We start from the raw sequence: 21,532 nt of genomic DNA, 5'->3' as shown, positions 1-21,532 counted from the left end.
AGCGAACTAAAATGGACAGGCATGGGCGAATTTAATTCAGGTGACCATCATATCTACTACTGTGGGCAAGAATCCCTTAGAAGAAATGGAGTAGCACTCATAGTCAACAAAAGGGTGGGAAAAGCAGTACTGGGGTACAATCTTAAAAATGATAGAATGATCTCAGTACGAATCCAAGGCAAACCATTCAACATCACAGTAATTCAAGTCTATGCCCCAACCACTGATGCCGAAGAAGCTGAGGTTGATCGGTTCTGTGAAGACCTACAACACCTTCTAGAACTAACACCAAAAAAAGATGTCCTCTTCATCATAGGGGATTGGAATGCTAAAGTAGGAAGTCAAGAAATCACCGGGATAACAGGCAAGCATGGCCTTGGTGTACAAAATGAAGCAGGACAAAAGCTAATAGAGTTTTGCCAAGAGAACACGCTGATCATAGCAAACACTTTTTTCCAACAGCACAAGAGGTGACTCTACACATGGACATCACCAGATGGTCAATATCGAAATCAGATTGATTATGTCCTTTGCAGTCAAAGATGGACAAGCGCTATACAGTCAGTAAAAACAAGACCTGGAGCTGACTGTGGCTCAGATCATGAGCTTCTTGTTGCAAAATTTCGGCTTAAATTGAAGAACGTAGGGAAAACCATTAAATCATTCAGGTATGACCTAAATCATATCCCTTATGAATATACAGTGGAGGTGACGAATAGATTTAAGCGATTAGACCTGATAGACAGAGTGCCTGAGGAACTATGGATGGAGGTCCGTAACATTGTTCAGGAGGCAGCAACAAAATCCATCCCAAAGAAAAAGAAATGCAAGAAAGCCAAGTGGCTGTCTGATGAGGCTTTACAAGTAGCTGAGGAAAGAAGGGAAGCGAAAAGCAAGGGAGAAAGGGGAAGATATATCCAACTGAATGCAGAGTTCCAGAGAATAGCAAGGAGAGACAAGAAGGCCTTCTTAAATGAACAATGCAAAGAAATCGAGGAAAACAACAGAATGGGAAAGATTAGAGATCTCTTCAAGAAAATCGGAGATCTCAAGGGAACGTTTTGTGCAAAGACGGGCATGATAAAGGACAAAGAAGGCAGGGACCTAACAGAAGCAGATGAGATTAAGAAGAGGTGGCAAGAATACACAGAAGAACTATACAGGAAAGATCTGAATGTCCCTGATAGCCATGATAGTGCGGTCACGGAACTTGAGCCGGACATCCTCGAGAGTGAAGTCAAGTGGGCCTTAGGAAGCATTAGTAACAACAAAGCTAGCGGAGATGACAGTATTCCAGCTGAGCTATTTAAAATCCAAAAAAATGATGCTGTTAAAGTGCTGCATTCAATATGCCAACAAATTTGGAACACTCAACAATGGCTGCAAGACTGGAAAAGGTCAGTTTACATTCCAGTTCCAAAGAAGGGCAACGCCAAAGAGTGTTCAAACTACCACACAATTGCGCTCATTTCACATGCCAGCAAGGTGATGCTCAAAATCCTAAAGCTAGGCTTCAGCAGTATGCGAACCGAGAACTACCGGAAGTACAAGCTGGGTTTCGAAGAGGCAGAGGAACTAGAGATCAAATTGCCAACGTTCGCTGGATCATGGAGAAAGCAAGAGAATGCCAGAAAAATGTCTATTTCTGCTTCATTGACTACGCTAAAGCCTTTGATTGTGTGGATCACAACAAACTGTGGCAAATTCTGAAAGTGATGGGAGTACCAGACCACCTTACCTGTCTCCTGAGAAACCTGTACGAGGGTCAAGAAGCAACAGTAAGAACCAGACATGGAGCAACCGAGTGGTTCAAAATTGGGAAAGGAGTACGACAAGGCTGCATATTGTCACCCTGCTTATTTAACTTATATGCAGAGTACATCATGAGAAACGCCGGGTTGGATGAATCACAGGTCAGAATTAAGATTGCCGGGAGAATTCTCAACAACCTCCGATATGCAGATGATACCACCCTAGTGGCAGAAAGCGAAGAGGATCTCAAGAGCCTCTTGTTGAGGGTGAAAGAGGAGAGTGCAAAAGCTGGTTTGAAACTCAACATTAACAAAACTAAGATCATGGCATCTGGCCCCATCACTTCCTGGCATATAGAAGGGGAAGAAATGGAAGCAGTGACAGATTTTACTTTCTTGGGCTCCAAGATCACCCCAGACGGGGACTGTAGCCATGAAATTAAAAGACGCTTGCTCCTGGGGAGGAAAGCTATTGCAAACCTAGACAGCATAGTAAGAAGCAGAGACATCACCTTGCCGACAAAGGTCCGTCTAATCAAAGCTATGATTTTCCCAGTAGTAACGTATGGCTGTGAGAGCTGGACTATAAGGAAGGCTGAGTGCCGAAGAATTGATGCTTTCGAACTGTGGCGCTGGAGGAGACTCTTACGAGTCCCCTGGACTGCAAGGAGGTCAAATCAGTCCATCCTAAAGGAAATCAACCCTGAGTGCTCATTGGAAGTACAGATACTGAAGCTGAAGCTCAAATATTTTGGCCACCTAATGCGAAGAGAAAACTCTCTGAAAAAGACCCTGATGCTGAGAAAGACTGAAGGCAAAAGGAGAAGGGGACGGCAGAGGATGAGATGGCTAGATAGCATCACCGATGCAATGAATATGAACTTGAGCACACTCCGGGAGAGAGCGCAGGACAGGAAGGCCTGGCGTGCTATGGTCCATGGGGTCACGAAGAGTCGGACATGACTGAACGACTGAACAACAACTCCTAAAGCAATGCTGCTTCGTCTTTTTGAACCCAATGATCCTGCACAATTCCTGCACAAAGGCCTTCTTAAGCAATTGTATACAGCTGCGAAGTTATGTATAGCATATACCTGGAAGTCCCCAAAGCGATCAACTAAAGAGCAATTAATACAATTTGGGAGACTATGAGCATGTATAAACGTACTCAGCAAGTGCAGCGAGCAAGGACTCCTCCAACTTGAAGAATGATATTATGACACCGTGGTTTCCATTCAATTCCGATGTTGAGGCACTTCAAACTTTTGGTGACGTTCCAACAAAGTACACTTGCCTGTATTTTTTTCTGATTAATACGCACAAACACAAAATGACCTACACTTACGCACGCTCCGTTTATAGAATTTGTTCTAGAACTTGTATTTTTACTTTCATCAGATACGGAGCTCCTACTTGGGTCGTTTTATTGTAGATGTTCCATAAGCATATTTGTTATAAACTAGGATTTGATTATGGGCCACGGTGGCTTAGTAGTTAAGACGCTGAACTGCAGACTGGAAGGTCGGCAGGTCAGCCGTTCGAGACCCTGGTGACGGAGTGAGCTCCAGTCTTCAGTCCCAGCTCCTGCCAACCTAGCAGTTCGAAAGCAAGAAATCGCAAGTAAATAGGCACCGTTAGCGAATTCCCTTGTTTCTTTAGTTATTTTGATTCATTATTATGTACGTTGTTTTTTGTTACCTTTATTTTGTTAACCTTATTTCGAAATAAAACTGTCACGGGGAAAAATAAAACCACGAAGCTCGCAGCCGCCTTCTAGATTATACGCCCGTTCTAGCTGCGCTCGGAGTCCCGGGTATACGGTAAAAGCGCGCAGGCCACAGCAGGGGAAGAAGCCCGGCCCAGGCGTCGCTCGCTATGCGCATGCTCCGCCTCGTCGCTGGGCTTCCGCGCTTGACCCGGAGCCTCATGCCTGGGCCGAAGCGGCCGCGGCCGGCCCGCATCGGCACCCACGGGGGGACCTTCCACTGCGACGAGGCGCTCGCGTGCTTTCTCTTGCGGCTGCTCCCCTCCTATCAGGTATGCAATCCGGATCAGAACCCGCAGCCGCCGTCTAGTTGCAGCGCCGCCCTGTGCGTGCTTACTCCGAAGTCAGCCCCACGGTGCTCAGTGAGGCTTGCTCCGGAGCTCAGCCTTGCCCAGCGTGGCTCCCTCCAGATGCGTGGGACTGCAGCTCCCAGCAGCCCCAGCCAGCCCGGGCTCGTCCAGCACATCTGGAGGGCACCTGGTTGGGCATCGCTGCGGTAGAGAATAAACTGAGGTACTGCAGCCTCAGTCGGGACTCCAGGAGGGAGCCTTCCCAGAAAGCCTCCGGCTCCCTTCGAGGCGCACGTGGTGGTCCTCGTCCGAGATGGGTCAGGGCGCTCACGGCCAGGGCCTCTTGCAGGGCTGGCCCTGGAGCCGCCACGCCGGACCGGTACGCCGGCCCCTGCCGCCGAGCGAGGGCTCCGCGCCCCCCGCGCCCTTGCGTACTTTCCGAGTATCGAAACGCATCACCAGGCACGTGCTGCGAACCGAGTCGCTGGACGAAACGTGACACCCGTCCCGCGGTTAGGAATTGCCCGAATGCTTCTTCCCCCCCACCCCCCACACACACACAGGCGCACGAACGCCAAGCTGCAAACTTTTAAGGACTTGCTCTTTTTATTATATATATTTTATCTAGTTTTCAGACAAAAGAATGATTCCTAATGTGACGCAGAAGAATTAAAATTCAGTGCACAGCGTGGTTGGTGGGTGCTGTACCACGTACATGAAGCGAAGACTCAGCTGCAAAGTCGCCCTCCCCTCGGAAATCCCAGCAGCGTTGAGCACTCCCTGCACTGAGACGTGGTAGGCAGCAGAGCAGAAAACAAGCACCCCGTCCGCCATCCCCCTTGCAAGACACTCTTGCTTAATACTTTTCTGTGCCCAGGCCTCTGTATCTTTTGCACTTTAAAAAAATAAGAGTGCAATCCTACGCATGTTTGGACGGAGAAAAGGCCTACAGTGCTGGCTGGGGCATGCTGGGAGTTGTAGGCCTTTTCTCTGTCTAAACATGCATAGGATTGCACCCTAAATAAATCAAGAGCTCTGCACCAAGAAAAGCTGATATTTGTAACTTGCATGAATTATGCATATTTACAAGATACTATGTTTCTCCTGGTGGATTGGGGGGGGGCGTAGAAAGAGCCCATGGTCATTGAGCACTTTAGCTTCCCCCATCCTACCCACCCACCCTGAGTTTCTGAGTTTTCATATGCTTTTAAAGCTGTTTTCACAGTCCTAAGAGGTAGAAACGTGTATGATTTTTTTTTAAGCCAAGTTTCTTCTGATTTCTGTACCCAATACCAGTTTTTATGCTGGTGTATAAAAAACTTTATTGGCCACGGTGGCTTAGTGGTTAAGATGCTGAACTGCAGACTGGAAGGTCGGCAGGTCAGCAGTTCGAGACCCGAGTGTTGCGTGACAGAGTGAGCTCCCGTCTTCAGTCCCACGGAGTGAGCTCCCGTCTTCAGTCCCACGGAGTGAGCTCCCGTCTTCAGTCCCACGGAGTGAGCTCCCGTCTTCAGTCCCAGCTCCTGCCTACCTAGCAGTTCGAAAGCAAGAAATTGCAAGTAGATAAATAGGTACCGCCTCGGCGGGAAAGGTAACAGCGTTCCGTGCACCTCAGTGTTCAGTCAAGCCGGCCACATGACCACGGAAGCATCTTCGGACAGCGCTGGCTCTTCGGCTTAGAAACGGGGATGAACACCGCACCCTAGAGTCGGATATGACTGGTTGGGGACACCTTTACCTTTTATAAAAAACTATATACATATACATACATACATACGCACGTGTGCACACACACACACACTTATCACAGGTATTATACAAGGCTAGTTTTGGAGGCTCTGGTCACCTTTATCCTGGGTGATCACATAAGGTAGGGTGGCCTATGTGGTTGAACAACAAGGATTATGAAGATGATATTGCATCTGCCTCCCCAACCCTGTTTTCCAGCAGAGCACTGTGAACCCTGAAGTTGCTCAACCTATTCCTTGTGGAGTTCCAGAGGTACAAAAACAGGGAAGGGAACATGAATTCTTATGACAGCTGTAAGCTTTCAGATTACACTGAATGCTTCATCGTGCAAGTACGTGCTACCTAATGAATAGCACCCTTAAGCCCCAAAGCTTAAGGACCACCAATGCAAAGTCAGTGCCACCTATTCTGTCTCTTTTTCTCTGAAACCACTAGCTACTAGCTAGAAAGGAATGAGACCAGAAAACCCCACGTGGACAGCTAGAGTGACATTCGAGCTTGATAAAAATCAATGGTGTTTTTTTTATTGGATTTTTAAAAATTTAAATCAGATTTTTTAATTTAAATCAGAATTTGAAATTTTCTTAATTATTAATAAAAAAGAGCCTGGGTCAAAGATATCATCATGAATATTAATTATACAGCTTCTAATTATATTCTGTGAACATGTTAGTGGTTTACGGAGATGGGAGATAACCTGATCAGTCCTATTCTGCACTTCAGGTGGTGTACAGAAGTTCTTTCTCGCTGTCCCTCTCTCAAGGGCTTGCGTATCTCTAAGTGCAAAAATAGAGAAGGTCAATAAATAGAGAATTTGGAGAGATGGAGTACATCTGAATAAGGCAGAGGAGTCTGGCTATAAGTACAAGGGATAGCAAAGGGGAATAGAAAGTGAAACCAAAAGTGAACAGAACATATCTAGCCACTCCTGAGGAAACTTCTACTGCATATATCCTCCACGAAAATCCATGTACATGTTTTGTTAATGTTGTTTGTTGAAGAAGAAAACTAAACAGAAAACTAAACAATCTTATTAGAACAATTTAAAAGCCTGTGTGGTGGTGGTGGTGGTGATAGTGACAAAAGTATCATGATTAATGGAGCAGTTGGAGCTGGTTCAGCTCCTGACTGACTTCACAAGTTCATTCTGCTTTAGTACTAAAACAACCAAATTATCCTCCCATTTTTTGATGAAAATTGATCTGAAAACAATTCAGGATAATTGCTTAGTGTGTACCTACCTTCTAATGAAACTTACATCTCTGAATATGTATTAAGGTTATATTAAACAATAATGTACTTTTACTAAAAAATGATTACGTAGAATCTTCCTCACTAGAGATTTAAACTGTGATTTCAATCATTAAAATGGATTCCTTCAGAGAAGCCATTTAAATCCATTTCATTTCAATCAAATCGACCCTGGTGGCCTCAGGGTGCGTTTTGATTCACTGTGTGTGCTTGTTGTCACCCTGCTGTGCCCCCAGGATGCGGAGATCATCCGGACGCGGGATCCTCAGCTGCTCTCGGGCTGTGACGTGGTGGTGGACGTTGGGGGCGAGTATGACCCTGAGAAGCATCGCTATGACCATCACCAGAGGTACTCTTGAGCCCCTTAAGCATTTCCTCCAAATAGGCTCCAAATAGGCTCACGGTGGTGGTAAGACTGGTGCACCTCACCCTTACTGAGAGAAATCTCTCAGGGCAGGGGGCCGCCATGTCTCCTCCTGCCTCCTTGCTTCCTGGTCTGGGTGTCCACTGTCCCTTCCCACTTGCTGCACAGCTGACTTGGAGCCCTGTTCTTTTCTTCCTTTTTAGTCACCCAATAACAAGCGTTCTCTTAGTGGATTACAGTTAAAATAATAAAATGCAGGATAGTATTTTGAATTTAATACCGATATTTAAAATACAATGCTTGCCACAGTAAGTGAAGAGGGTGGAGGGTGACAGCACCGGGCACTAACAGGCAGGAGAAGACGTGGTTGATTTTGCTCCTGCTGCATTGGGAGACTGTAAGAGGTTCAGCCCTAACTGGGGAGGTTCTGTAGTTAGGAAAACTTCCGCAGTTTTGATAAAGGATACAAATTAAAGATCCCTAATTCTTTTTCCCATTCCGTGTAACGGTAAAGAGCTTGTTCCATACCCCACACACATTACCCACTCTCCTCCTTACACTGTTTGTTTATCATCTGAAGCATTTTGACTGTGCTCCTCAGTTGAAAAAGGCTCCCAGAATAGCTTACAAATATCTATAATAAAACAGGCTTACAGTCAAAAAGTTACAACACAGAAAGAAAAGGGATTAGGAGGGAGGAGGAAAAGGCAAACTGAGGCACTAGTTCTAAATTGTTTTCCTTGTTTTTGCTTGTATGCTTGTTAAAAAGTCTTTTTTTTTTTAATGATTCCACGAGTCAGTGTATGAAGCGGAGAGTTTCCGAATTTGAGTTCTGAGTCACTGGGAAAGCTTCACTTCCATGTAGTGGGACTGGGAGTTCTCTTAGAATGTGGGGGTGGGGGAGGCAGACCTAATGCTTTAGGGCAGCTCTTCATAGTCTCCCCTGATCCCGCCTTATTTCCTCAGGTCATTCGGAGAGTCGATGCACAGCCTGAAACCTGATCAACCCTGGCATACCAAGCTGAGCAGTGCAGGGCTGGTGTACTTCCATTTTGGCTACCAGATTCTGGCCAGCCGACTGGGCCTAGCAGAGGACGATCCTGTTGTGCGTGTGCTTCATGACAAGGTGTGTGTGTGTGTGTGTGTGTGTGTGTGTGAGAGAGGGGGGGGGGAAGAAGGAGACCATCCCAACATCAGAAGGCTTAATTATAGGCAAAATTAATCAACTCATGCCTCACCCCCTTTCTTTAGCACCTTCTAGGGAACCCCTTGACTCTGAGCTACCCCTACCAATGGGGCCAAGGCGATGTTGACACATAACAACAACCCAATTGGTTGTCAAGTAGATGCAGGTGCATTGCCTGCAGCATACCCGCTTCTTCCATTTTAATGCACAACCCACAATTGGCTGCTTCGTAGATTGTGCAGCGTGACTTGTGAACACAGACTGCTGGATTGTTTAGAGGCTAAACAGCCCAGCGGTAAACGCATGGTTTGTTGTTTTATGAAGCAGGTAAACTATTTAGAAGTGTGTACATTAACAAATATTAAAGACCGTTCCATGTTCCAGGACAGATTTTATCCTTATAATAATCTCCTCCCAAAAAGAAGCAACTACTGGACATTGTGAAAACATGTTTAAAAGAAGCATTGCACTGGCAGCAATTACCTGAATTGTTGTTGTTGTTCAGTCATTCAGTCGTGTCCGACTCTTCGTGACCCCATGGACCATAGCATGCCAGGCCTTCCTGTCCTGCGCTCTCTCCCGGAGTGTGCTCAAGTTCATATTCATTGCATCGGTGATGCTATCTAGCCATCTCATCCTCTGTTGTCCCACTCTCCTTTTGCCTTCAAACTTTCCCAGCCTCAGGGTCTTTTCCAGTGACTTTTCTCTTCACATTAGGTGGCCAAAATATTTGAGCTTCAGTTTCAGTATCTGTCCTTCCAATGAGCACTCAGGGTTGATTTCCTTTAGGATGGACTGATTTGACCTCCTTGCAGTCCAGGGGACTTGTAAGAGTCTTCTCCAGCACCACAGTTCGAAAGCATCAATTCTTTGGCACTCAGCCTTCCTTACAGTCCAGCTCTCACAGCCATATGTTACTACTGGGAAAACCATAGCTTTGATTAGACGGACCTTTGTTGGCAAGGTGATGTCTCTGCTTCTTACTATGCTGTCTAGGTTTGCCATAGCTTTCCTCCCCAGGAGCAAGCGTCTTTTAATTTCATGGCTACAGTCCCCGTCTGCGGTGATCTTGGAGCCCAAGAAAGTAAAATCTGTCACTGCTTCGATTTCTTCCCCTTCTATACGCCAGGAAGTGATGGGGCCAGATGCCATGATCTTCGTTTTGTTAATGTTGAGTTTCAAACCAGCTTTTGCACTCTCCTCTTTCACCCTCAACAAGAGGCTCTTTAGATCCTCTTCGCTTTCTGACATTAGGGTGGTATCGTCTGCGTATCGGAGGTTGTTGAGAATTCTCCCGGCAATCTTAATTCCAACCTGTGATTCATCCAACCCGGCGTTTCTCGTGATGTACTCTGCATATAAGTTAAATAAGCAGGGTGACAATATGCAGCCTTGTCGTACTCCTTTCCCAATTTTGAACCACTCGGTTGCTCCATGTCTGGTTCTTACTGTTGCTTCTTGACCCTCGTACAGGTTTCTCAGGAGACAGGTAAGGTGGTCTGGTACTCCCATCACTTTCAGAATTTGCCACAGTTTGTTGTGATCCACACAATCAAAGGCTTTAGCGTAGTCAATGAAGCAGAAATAGACGTTTTTCTGGAATTCTCTTTCTCCATGATCCAGCGAATGTTGGCAATTTGATCTCTAGTTCCTCTGCCTCTTCGAAACCCAGCTTGTACTTCCGGTAGTTCTCGGTTCGCATACTGCTGAAGCCTAGCTTTAGGATTTTGAGCATCAACTTGCTGGTATGTGAAATGAGCACAATTGTGTGGTAGTTTGAACACTCTTTGGCGTTGCCCTTCTTTGGAACTGGAATGTAAACTGACCTTTTCCAGTCTTGTGGCCACTGTTGAGTGTTCCAGATTTGTTGGCATATTGAATGCAGCACTTTAACAGCATCATCTTTTCGGATTTTAAATAGCTCAGCTGGAATACTGTCATCTCCGCTAGCTTTGTTGTTACTAATGCTTCCTAAGGCCCACTTGACTTCACTCTCGAGGATGTCCGGCTCAAGTTCAGTGACCGCAGTATCATGGCTATCAGGGACATGAAGATCTTTCCTGTATAGTTCTTCTGTGTATTCTTTCCACCTCTTCTTAATCTCATCTGCTTCTGTTAGGTCCCTGTCTTCTTTGTCCTTTATCATGCCCGTCTTTGCACAAAACGTTCCCTTGAGATCTCCGATTTTCTTGAAGAGATCTCTAGTCTTTCCCATTCTGTTGTTTTCCTCGATTTTTTTGCATTGTTCATTTAAGAAGGCCTTCTTGTCTCTCCTTGCTATTCTCTGGAACTCTGCATTCATTTGGATATATCTTCCCCTTTCTCCCTTGCTTTTCGCTTCCCTTCTTTCCTCAGCTACTTGTAAAGCCTCATCAGACAGCCACTTGGCTTTCTTGCATTTCTTTTTCTTTGGGATGGATTTTGTTGCTGCCTCCTGAACAATATTACGGACCTCCGTCCATAGTTCCTCAGGCACTCTATCAGGTCTAATCCCTGAAATCTATTCCTCACCTCTGGTTTTCCATTAAATCTTCAATTTAAGCTGAAATTTTGCAACAAGAAGCTCATGATCTGAGCCACAGTCAGCTCCAGGTCTTCTTTTTACTGACTGTATAGAGCTTCTCCATCTTTGGCTGCAAAGGACATAATCAATCTGATTTCGATATTGACCATCTGGTGATGTCCATGTGTAGACTCGTCTCTTGTGCTGTTGGAAAAGAGTGTTTGCTATGATCAGCGTGTTCTCTTGGCAAAACTCTATTAGCTTTTGTCCTGCTTCATTTTGTACACCAAGGCCATGCCTGCCTGTTATCCCGGTGATTTCTTGACTTCCTACTTTAGCATTCCAATCCCCTATGATGAAAAGGACATCTTTTTTTGGTGTTAGTTCTAGAAGGTGTTGTAGGTCTTCATAGAACTGATCAACCTCAGCTTCTTCGGCATCAGTGTTTGGGGCATAGACCTGAATTACTGTGATGTTGAATGGTTTGCCTTGGAGTCATACTGAGATCATTCTATCCTTTTTGAGATTGTACCCCAGTACTGCTTTTCCCACCCTTTTGTTGACTATGAGTGCTACTCCATTTCTTCTAAGGGATTCTTGCCCACAATAGTAGATATGATGGTCACCTGAATTAAATTCGCCCATGCCTGTCCATTTTAGTTCGCTGATTCCCAAGATGTCGATGTTCAATCTTGCCATCTCATGTTTGACCACCTCCAGCTTACCTTGATTCATTGATCTGACGTTCCAGGTTCCTAAACAATATTGTTCTTTACAGCATCAGATTTTAGACAATCCCTAATTAAAGAGATGCTGTAGAGTCCAATAAATATGAAACAATTTTTTTTGCTGAATAAGACACAACCTAAGATCCAAAAATGTGACAGGTATAGACACCAAAGTGGCACTCCGCTGATGAGATAAAATGGGACAATCCAATCCATTCCTGCTTAAAAACTTGTATATCGTATTTATTCACCAATAACAAGTATTTCTAGATGTGGGTGATGGGTTGCTTTGCCTGACCAGCCTCATTAAGTGCTTCCAATAATGATGGAGACTCTGATGCTGTAAAAGCATCCAGGCCAAACCTAGATACTAACGAATGCTTCAGTTGGGAGTATTGCTGGCAAAGCATATTGCAGGATCAAAAACAACAAGAACTCGTTGTCTGCACTCACCAGTTGATCCAAAGTAAAAATCTCCTTAGCTGACCATGTCCGCCACCAAAACATTTTCCACATTTCTGTTAGCTGAGGTTCTCCCCAGCGCCACTGCCTTAAAAAAAATTAAATAGGAAGCACATTTCACTCATTCAGGCAAAAGTGTTTACTTTCATAGTATAAAAGAGTACAAGTTACCTACCCAGGTCCTTTGTGTTGTCAGTTCTCTGAGTGTACTCTGAGTTGTACCTCCTAATGTACCTCCTGAGTGTACCTCCTGAGTGCACTCTGAGTGTACCTCCTAATTAGAACAGGGGTGGGCAGAAGGTAGATCTCAAGAAGTTTTGGACCTCTATTCCCAGAAGCCCCTGCCAGCATGGCTAATAGTAAAAAAAATTCTGGGAATTGAGGTCCAAAACATACGGGGAAATCTACCTTCAGCCCATCTCTCTTTTAGATGATCTGTCTAATCATCTAAAATTAGAAGATTTTAATTTTAAAATTAAAATTTTAAAATTTAATTCTGATTAAATCTGATCTGATGTCGTCAGATGGATCCAGTGGGGGACTATCTGATTAGATTGTTGCGGTAAGGCACGCCTGATCAGTGCCACTAAATGGGGGGGGGGGTGTGCGCGCGCAGGAATATTCTTATTACCATTATCATCATCATCATCGCTAGTGGAACGCCTATATCACCCTCAGCGCTAGTAGTTCTGCTTCTTTCCTGCTTTTTGGCCCCTCAGTCCCCTCACCAGAGGGGCTGATGAATAATGCAAATGTGGCTCATGCATAATGAATCCCCCTCCAAAATTTGCATGCAGTGTAGCCCCTCCCCGTCCCTCGCACACCCCGATTGGCTGCCTCCATCCCTCCCCCCCCCCCACTGGCAGCAATAGCCTAACTGCGTGTCTGCGCCCAGAGCCCATCTTCATGCCACACTGATTGCCTGAGCGAGACTGTCCGTCATCCCAATGGCGGAGGGGCTGCCCTGCCTATTTGGCACAGAGGAAATTAATTGCTATTCAAACTTGAGCTTCGAACTTATTCAAACTTTCAAAATTTTCTGCACATCTACACTGCTCAAGTTTCAGTTCAAAACTAAAATGAGCAAAATCACTTGGTAGATCTCGAGTTATAAACCTTACACTACCATAGTCTTATATAGGTATATTATTATTTCTTAAATTTCTTAGACACCTTTCTCAAAAGTGACTCAAGGTGACGAAATTAAAACCATACAGAACGTAGAACAACTAAAACAATTATCTACTAACATACAACCACCCATTCAACAACTAAAATACTAGTGACAACCGTAAACAATCCAACGGGTGCTATAGCAGCCCATCATATGCCATCAAATGCATGGAAACACCTGGCAACCTTGGCACCAGGCAAGCCTTGCTAGGGAAAGCATTCCATAGTCCAAGGGTGGTAGGCACCACTGAAAGGCCCTCTGCCTTGTTGCCATTCTCTGAACCACCCTGAGGAGAGCCTCAGATGTTGACTGTGGGGTATGGGTAGGTTCATACTGGGAAAGCCAGTGCATCAGGTAATGTGGTCTCCAACTGTAGAAGGTTAGACACAGGTTTTGTTACGGCTGATTGTGGCCCATTCACACATGCCTTTAGTGACCTGGGAGTGGCTGGTCCTATGCTGCTGTGGTGTGCATATGAATGGCCCCTTCATATGGATCTTTCTGTCGTTACCCTTCCTCCCTGCTCCATGCATGCAATCTTGCCATAAGGAAACCGCCCTCCTGCCCTTCAGTGTAGCTGAAGGGCAGACCCCCCAACCCCCAGGTCTTACAGGGACATGCAGGCACAGACTTGAGCTGGTTATAAGTTGCAGCAGGGAATATTTGGCACACTGAGGTGACCGGCTCCCTCTGTCCACCATTCTTTCACCAATGCATAATGAATTCCCCCCTCCAAAATTTGCATGCAGTGTAGCGCCCCCCCCCCCCCCCCCGGTCCGGCAAAAGCCACTTCTCAAGGGTCTGGTGCTGAACTGACCTTTTCTTGTTCCACCTCGCCTTCTAGTTGTACGAGAACTTTGTGGAGGAGATTGACGCAATAGACAATGGAATCTCCCAATGGGATGGGGAGCCCCGCTATGCCATGACCACGAATGTGAGTGCCAGAGTGAGCTACCTGAACCCCCGCTGGAACGACAAGGATCAGGATACTGAGGTAGGAATCGGAATGTCTGGACAGATCTCTCTTACATATTTTAAAATGTATATATCACCCTTCAGCCATGCTTCCAGAGCTGCTTACCTAACAAAAAATAAAATGCAAATTTTAATCCAACAATAACTTTTAAAAATTTAATAAAAGCAGCTTTTAAAAGAATCAAACTTTAAAGTCCTGGCAGAGAGAAAAAAATGTTGTCTGGCACCAAAAGGACACCAGTGTAGGAGGCACTAGGCAGTCTTCTTGGGGAGAGAGTTCCGCAAGCAGGGGCCACCATGAAGAAAGCCCTCTGCCCAGTCACCACCTGTCTTATGTCAGGTGGGGGGCGGCATCCAGAGCAGAACCGTTAAAGTTGACCTCAGTGGATGGGGCAGTAGATGTGGGAGCGGGCTTCCTTCAGGTACCCAGGCCTTAAGCCAAGTGGGGGGCAAGTTGGGTGTGTACTTTTTCAAACCATCTTACACTTTCTCTTGGGAAGAGGACTCAACCCAAAGGGAGGTATTTTTTCCCTCTCTCTGTAGACAGAGCCAGCTCCTGGCTCAAGGGGGCACTCAGCAAAGCACTTTCTGGTGGGCTCCCTCTTATATCAGCCACCAGCTGCACTAGTGCTCCAGTGAGCACCTAAGAGCTGCCATTTTTAAGTTCCCAGAATCTGCTGAATGTAGCATTGCTCTGAAGCACTGTGGGAAATTTAACACCAGTTTTAAAGGGCGCCCGAGAGCTCAGCAGTGGACTCAGAAGTTGCCCGAGGGTGCTGAATGCCAATGCCAGGCCTGCCCGTGGAAGGTTTTCAATCAACTGACCACTAGGCAAAGCTGTCTGTGTAGCAGATTCATTCCCTAGGTAGAGCGGGCAGAGACGTTTTGCCATATTCCATTACTGCAGGTGGGGGGCAATGTTTTTTCTGTCGGGGGTCACCATCCCTCATGGGTAATCTATTGGGGGGGCGAAGAGAGTGGTGGGCAGAGCCCAAGCCAAAAGTGGGTGCGTCGTCCCTTTTCCGCATTCTGCCACCCCCTTCTCTCTCTCACCACACAGCAGGCTGACAGGGAAGGGACAGATTGTTCTTGCCAGAGGTCTGAACTGATCACAGGCAGAGGGCTTTTGAAATTGGGCCGAGGGCTGTAGGTTGCCCACCCCTGCTTTACTGAGTTTCCAACTTCCTGTGTCCCAGTCAAGAAAACGAGATGTAGAGCAGGGGTAAGCAACTGGTGTCCCTCCAGATGTTTTGGCCTACATTTCCCATCAGCCCTAGCCATCATAGCCAATGCTGAGGGATAATGGGAGTTGTCGGCCAAAACATCTGGAGAGCCACGTGGCCCACCCCTGACCTAGAGAGTAGATCTTACAATAGACTCTGGCATAGAAACAGCCGGAACGTTTCTAAACAAGAGCTGGTTCAATCTTAGCACTGTGGGAACCATTGAGTATCTGCCTGGTAGGACCCAGGGGGTCGGGATGGAGATCTGTGGAGCGGTTTATATTTGCAGCAGTGCTGCTTCTAATCTGCATGAAGCAATTGGGGATGTACAGGTTGTGTGAGATCCATTCCATCTGTGTTTCGTAGGTTGTCAAGTGCTTTTCGTTCAGTTGTCCGCCCATCAATAGAACTGGATCCTTTGGGGGGTTTCTGAATTTGTGCAAATGTGAATTTGCACAAATTCACATGTGCAAAAATGTAGATCTCCCCCATTGCGCATTTTCACATTTTAGCCTATGGGGAAGATGCACATTTTCGGCTGCGTTTTAAAAAATTTTCGTGTATTTGTGATGAAATCTGTGCAAAATTCCCAAAGGTTAGAAAAATGGTCCGCTAAATTTGCCCAACAGGGAAAGGCCAGTCCACGTGGAATCTGTGAGTCAGAGTCATAAAAATCCGAATTCATTTGTTTCCCTTGTGGGTTTCTCTGACATCCCCAGAGCAGGTCCTCGCGGTGTTCTGTGAGGGTGTCGCTAACGTAGGTCAAGGGTTCTGAAGTTTGAGCGCAGCCAGCAATTTGTACGGGAACTTCATTCCTGTCCTTCCAAAGGTTTTTTGCATCCAGTTATCACCAGCTCGGGTGCAGCTGAGGCTGAAGCATGAAGAGGCCGGCACGGTGCCCTAATCTGTTTTCTTGAGGGCCAGACCCTTTGTGACATCCATGCCTTGGTGTCTGTCTGCAGAAGGATCGCTGGCTAGGAAGTGGCTTGTATGGAAGCCGCTCTCTCCTGTCTGCCCTGAGCAAATCTCAGCTGATAAAGAGCAAAGAGACGGCAGGATTAAAAGTGTTGGCTTATCTGGAGCAGTTCAGAAAGAGGCTGGCATTCTCCAAATAGGCTAGCAGTCATGGCAGGCTGCAGGACCAAGGGAGCCATTGGACCCGGCTTCAGGATTTGCGTTGTCTTTCCCAGGCTGGTTTCCAGAAGGCCATGGAGCTGGTGGGAAATGAATTCTTGGACCGGCTTGATTACTATTACCGTGCCTGGCTGCCAGCACGCACCCTGGTGGAGGAGGCCATCCAGCAGCGCTTTGAGGTACCGTTGCCCCAGCAGCACCTGTTCCATGTAGGGATGTCCATTGCTGTGAAATCCAGTGGGGACCAACAGAGTCTCATGGTGCGCCCAACGTGGCTTGCATTTGTGAGCCGAGCTGCGTGTTTTCCCCAAACTGCAGGGACTTCTTGCTTATTTGTATGTGTGTTGAGATTTGTGCAAATTGGCACAAAATTCAGCGATCATTTGCGCAAATTTAAAAACACAGAAAATCTGCTAACTGGCCTGATTCCCTACTGGCCCAGTCGGTCTACATAGTGGAAGTCTGGGGGACCAAACCAATGGAAGCTTGTCGAGCTCCACCCCCATTTCTCTGACTTCCCTAGTACCATGTGGCTTCATAACGGTAGGCAAGGTCTAAACTAGGGGGGTGGGGGGACCTGTGGCCCTCCAGGTAGTGACCTGGTTCACATGACACAACAGCCCATCATGGCTTAATTTACCCGCAGGGGCTGCTGCATTGTGCCAGGCGTTCATGGATGCCATTTTTGCGTGGTGCCCGTGAGCACCTAGCTTGCCATGGCTTGTCGCATTGTGGGAACCCAGGTGGCATGGGTTGTTTGTGGGTTAGACAACCCTCAAGTAACCCTTGGCTTGTTTTAGGGTTATTTGAGGAACAGTGCCTGGGTTCACACGACATGAGAACCCCATAGGCACCTGACATGACAGCCTCCGCAGGTAAATTAAGCCACGGTGGGCTGTCAGGCCATGCAAACAGGCCTGTTGTTGGACTCTGGCTCCCATCATTCCTGACAACTGGCCATACTGGCTGGGCCTGTAGGAATTTGAGTCTAAGACCAGGTTCACAAAGATGCCTTCTGATATACTTCAAGCCCCTGCTCTTGCTAAGCTCTGGCTTTGCCACAAGTCGGAATTTCCTATGCAGAAGCAGTTCCCAGGTAGAAAGCGACATGAATCCCAATGGTAGTTTGCCACATGCAGTGAATGTGCACATAGCTGGTTTGCCACGTGCTCACAGCCGGGAGTCTAGAGGCGGAAATAACACACAGAGCAGCACAGAAGCCACAGGCTTCTTTTGCCCACCCTAGCAGAAGCCCAGTGTGCGTCCCCCTCCAGTTCAAGATCCCTTAGCAGACAGTGTACATTTCCATGTCTCCTTTCATGAGGACTGTCATATAATCATGAGGGCTAGATGGTACCACTGTATTTTGCGCTAGGGCGGGGGTTTCGAACCTCTTTCAGCCCTCGGGCTGAATTTCATTTCAGAGAAGCTCTCAGGAACCAAAAGCAAAAGGGTGGGGCCAGAAAACAAAAAAATACCAGCATATTTTAACTTAAAACACTTCCTGCCAATCACTAAGCCTCAGGAGAGGCATTCCAACTCTTTTAAATGCGGGGGAAAGTACACAAAAGCCAGGAAACCAACCATGAGTGGGAGGAAAAGGGCCAGGGCCAAGGGAAGGGGGCATGGCTGGAGGGCCAGAATGTGCCCCTGGGCCTGAGGTTCAGCACCCCTGCAGTGGAGTCTAGAAGAGGAGACTCGTGATTTGCCCTGAAATCGTAGCAATAATTCCCAGCTGATAGGCCTGCCTGGCCGGTGAGCCATTGGCACGGTGCGCTCGGTGACCCTGAATTGCACGCATCTCTTTCCTTGGTAGGTTGACTCCAGTGGTGAGATTCTGATGCTGGCCCAGGGTGGCTGCCCATGGAAGGAGCATCTTTTCAGCCTCGAGCAAGAGATGGATGTGAAGACGCCTCTCAAATTTATCTTGTACACAGACCTGGGTGGCCAGTGGCGGGTTCAGAGTGTGCCGGCTGGGCTGCGCACCTTCCAGAACCGGTGAGCAGGGGCTCCCAAACTCCCTTTTCCTTGTGTCCTATCTCTGTTGGGCTTGGGGAGAGAGCTTTGAAATCCCAAAGCTCTGGGAAGGCCCCAGATCTTGGGTGCCGGCTCTCCTGTTGCACCCTTATGCTTACACAGCCAAGAGTCCAGTGGTGCCTTAAAAGGCTAAGGAATCAATTGTGGCATAAGACCGGCACCCATTTTGTCAGGTGCGTAATCACCTACGTGAGCAGCTGACGTGGACGCACAAATGCAAATACCAGTGGTCATAAAATCCCAGCTGTGCAGCAGAAATTTGCTACCATGGCAACGTTTCAGTTTATCAGCCATATGCTCTCCCACAGAGGTGTGTCATGCAACCTATCCCGAAAGGCAGGAGGGAGGAACAGCAGCCTGTCTCATCCAGCAGGCCGTTCCATAGCCTTGGGGGCTACAACAGAAAAGGCCCTCTTCCTTCTAACTGGCGTTCTGACCTCTGTTATCAGCACACAGAGCAAGGTGGCTCCTCAGCACAGAGGCTCATGCACCACAGGGCAGTCTCTGAGATATGAAGCTCTCATGCCACAAAGGGCTTTAAAGATTAAACCTGGTGCCATGAGTTTTGAAGCTAGCTGGAAGTCGCTGTGTTTGCAGTAGAATACGCTTTCGCCTCCCCAACATTTGTGAGGAGGCAGGTTGTAACCTTTTGCAGCAGTGGGCACTTCTGGATCTTCCCCCAGGACAGTTCTGTGTAAAGCAGCGGGATGGAGAGGTGGCAGCTTGTTCTGCAAAGAGTTGTGTCCAGATGCCACGTCTTGGGGGGCAGAGGGATCGGAGAGAACACATGGCAGCTGAGTGCTGCAACGACTTGTTCATTATTTATTTACGAAATGTATAAACCGCTCTGTATCTAAACTGGATTCCTGAACAGTGGACATTAAAGAAAAAGCAATGCAAATGGAAAAGAATTAAAATGTTTAAAATCAAGTTGTGCCAATAAAGCCATGGCTGGTCATTCAGGAAAAACCTGTTGAAATAAAAATGCCTTCAGCAGCGGCCAAAAACAAAGCAACGTTGGCACCTGGCTGGCGCCGGCTGGCTGGGGAGGCCACAGAGAGGGAGCCAGGACGCTAAAAGCCCTGGTCCACCAGCAGCGCCTCATCCGATGATTTCATCAACTGGGCAGCTTGATGACCCCTCCTCTGTCCTGGTCCCAAGTTGTTTAGGGCTTTATATGTCAGTAACAAAACCTTATGTCCTTCTGCCTCTTTTCCAGCTCCCTCCCATTTCTCTTCATTCCGCTCACTGCTCCGCAGGTGTTCTTATCAGTAAAATGGGGATAATAATGAGTATCTAAAAGGGTTGTTGTGGGGATAGAGTGTAATAAGGATATGTTGTTGCCCTGCCCTGAATGATCCTCCAGGATAAGGCCTAGTGGATATCAAAGCAAGGGGACCAAGTTGAGGTCGGCTTTATTACGTTGTAGCAGAGGCCTTACCCCTTGACTTCTCCTGTGGCTAGCAGCCATCCCCCCCACCCCAAGGGCCACACCTGACTCCACCTCCTCGCAGTGCAGGAGCAGCTACGGAGTATCAAAAGGGTCCAAATTAGTTTGTTTTCAAGCTCATTTTGACCTCTCTGGTGTTCCGTAGTTGTAGCTACAGAGCACTGAAAGGTTCGGAAATACTTCAAAATGGTAGCTCTATGTTGTTTTAGATAGATAGATAGACAGACACACACACACACACACACACAAACATAATTCTGGGAGTAGCAGGGGCTGGATGCACAGGCCGCACTTCGCTCACCCATGCTTTAAGGCCATCCTTGGATACAAGGCTAATCCCCACCCCCCGTTGCTCTTGGTTTTCTTCCCCCACCCTTCCACAGATTGTCGCTTCTGGAGGAATGGCGGGGATTACGCGACGAGGAGCTCTCCGAGGTCAGCGGGATACCTGGCTGTGTCTTTGTACACTCCAGCGGCTTCATTGGGGGGAACCACACTAAGGAGGGGGCGCTGGAAATGGCGCAGAAGACGTTGGCTCGGCAGATGGAAACCAACTGAGGAATTAAGCGTCTCCCAGCTGGACTTGTGGGGAGTCCCTTTTCTGTGGGATTGCCATAAACTACGGGTTGTTTTGAAACAAACAAACAAAGCCACCGTGTGTGTGTGTCTGAGACAAAATGTTGGACAGAGAGCTGGAGGCAAACCCTCAAAACAGTGCCAGGGATTGTCTGGGATCTGCCTTCCGCGGGAGGAAGGGCTCCCCTGCAGAAGGTCCCTCCACCTGATTTTGTGAGATCCCCCTTCCCAACACACCACAGCTCACCCTGTTCAGTAGGATTGCTGTGGGAAGAAGGGGCCAGGGAAGTCCAGTTCCACCAGCACAGTTCCAGCTTAAATCTGGATCTAACCCCTTGAAAACAACAAAGTAGAAGAATCCTTTTGGGAATGGGCCAGGTAGGGGCTACTGAAAGTGTTTTGCCTGCTCTCCCCAGATTATCTCGCAAAGGACTTAGGAGCTGGACACAAGGGGAGGATACAGAGGGATAGATTGGGAAGCAGTGACGCCCAAGAAGGCTGCCATTACGTGGCAGAGGGCTACTGTGCCTGTGTCTCCTTTGGACTGATTTGTGAAAGCTGTATGAAGGATGTGTGTGTATGTACTTCACGCTAAGAAACAAACCCTGTACTGAAACAATCCAAATTCTGTGACCTGAATAAATTGGGCAAACTTGCATAATTCGTTTTATTTGCATAATTCATTTTAACCATTTTGTGCTTTCTGCTTTTGCTGCTGTTAGGGGCAGGGCTTAGGCACAGCACTGAACCCCTGCAAATCTTAATTCAGCCACTTCTCTGGCATCAGATCTCAGCAAGCATTGCTTAGACACTTCCAAGCCTATATTTAAGGATTAGAAACTTGTGAATGAAAGGCGACTTCTGCACCTAATTCCACTGTGACATCCTTGGGGCCCTTCAGCGAGTCCTTATCT

At 47.2% G+C, this 21,532-nt stretch overlaps 1 protein-coding gene across 1 annotated transcript; it reads left to right on the top strand.

The window, feature by feature from the left end:
• Nucleotides 1-3,593: 3,593 nt before the first annotated feature.
• MYG1 (MYG1 exonuclease) lies at nucleotides 3,594-21,279 on the top strand. Its single transcript, XM_084836796.1, has 7 exons — nucleotides 3,594-3,788; nucleotides 7,043-7,155; nucleotides 8,137-8,296; nucleotides 14,068-14,217; nucleotides 16,612-16,734; nucleotides 18,372-18,553; nucleotides 20,426-21,279. The coding sequence occupies exons 1-7, from the start codon at nucleotides 3,627-3,629 to the stop codon at nucleotides 20,598-20,600; spliced, it is 1,065 nt and encodes a 354-aa protein (XP_084692922.1). The 5' UTR covers nucleotides 3,594-3,626; the 3' UTR covers nucleotides 20,601-21,279.
• The last annotated feature ends 253 nt before the right edge of the window (nucleotides 21,280-21,532 follow it).

Source organism: Heloderma suspectum, chromosome 2 (assembly GCF_057233095.1).
Source record: "Heloderma suspectum isolate Gila_16-S chromosome 2, 16-S_ref, whole genome shotgun sequence".
In the NCBI taxonomy this organism is placed as follows: Eukaryota; Metazoa; Chordata; class Lepidosauria; order Squamata; family Helodermatidae; genus Heloderma; species Heloderma suspectum.
The sequence above is the reverse complement of the archived record's forward strand: the minus strand, read 5'-3'. Positions and strand labels throughout refer to the sequence as shown.

Excerpts from the sequence above, each read along its gene's own strand:
- MYG1 (XM_084836796.1), top strand. The coding sequence starts at position 3,627 with ATGCGCATGCTCCGCCTCGTCGCTGGGCTTCCGCGCTTGACCCGGAGC. Across the intron at positions 14,218-16,611 it reads ACAAGGATCAGGATACTGAG|GCTGGTTTCCAGAAGGCCAT; the intron begins GTAGGAATCGGA and ends TGTCTTTCCCAG. Across the intron at positions 16,735-18,371 it reads CCATCCAGCAGCGCTTTGAG|GTTGACTCCAGTGGTGAGAT; the intron begins GTACCGTTGCCC and ends TTTCCTTGGTAG.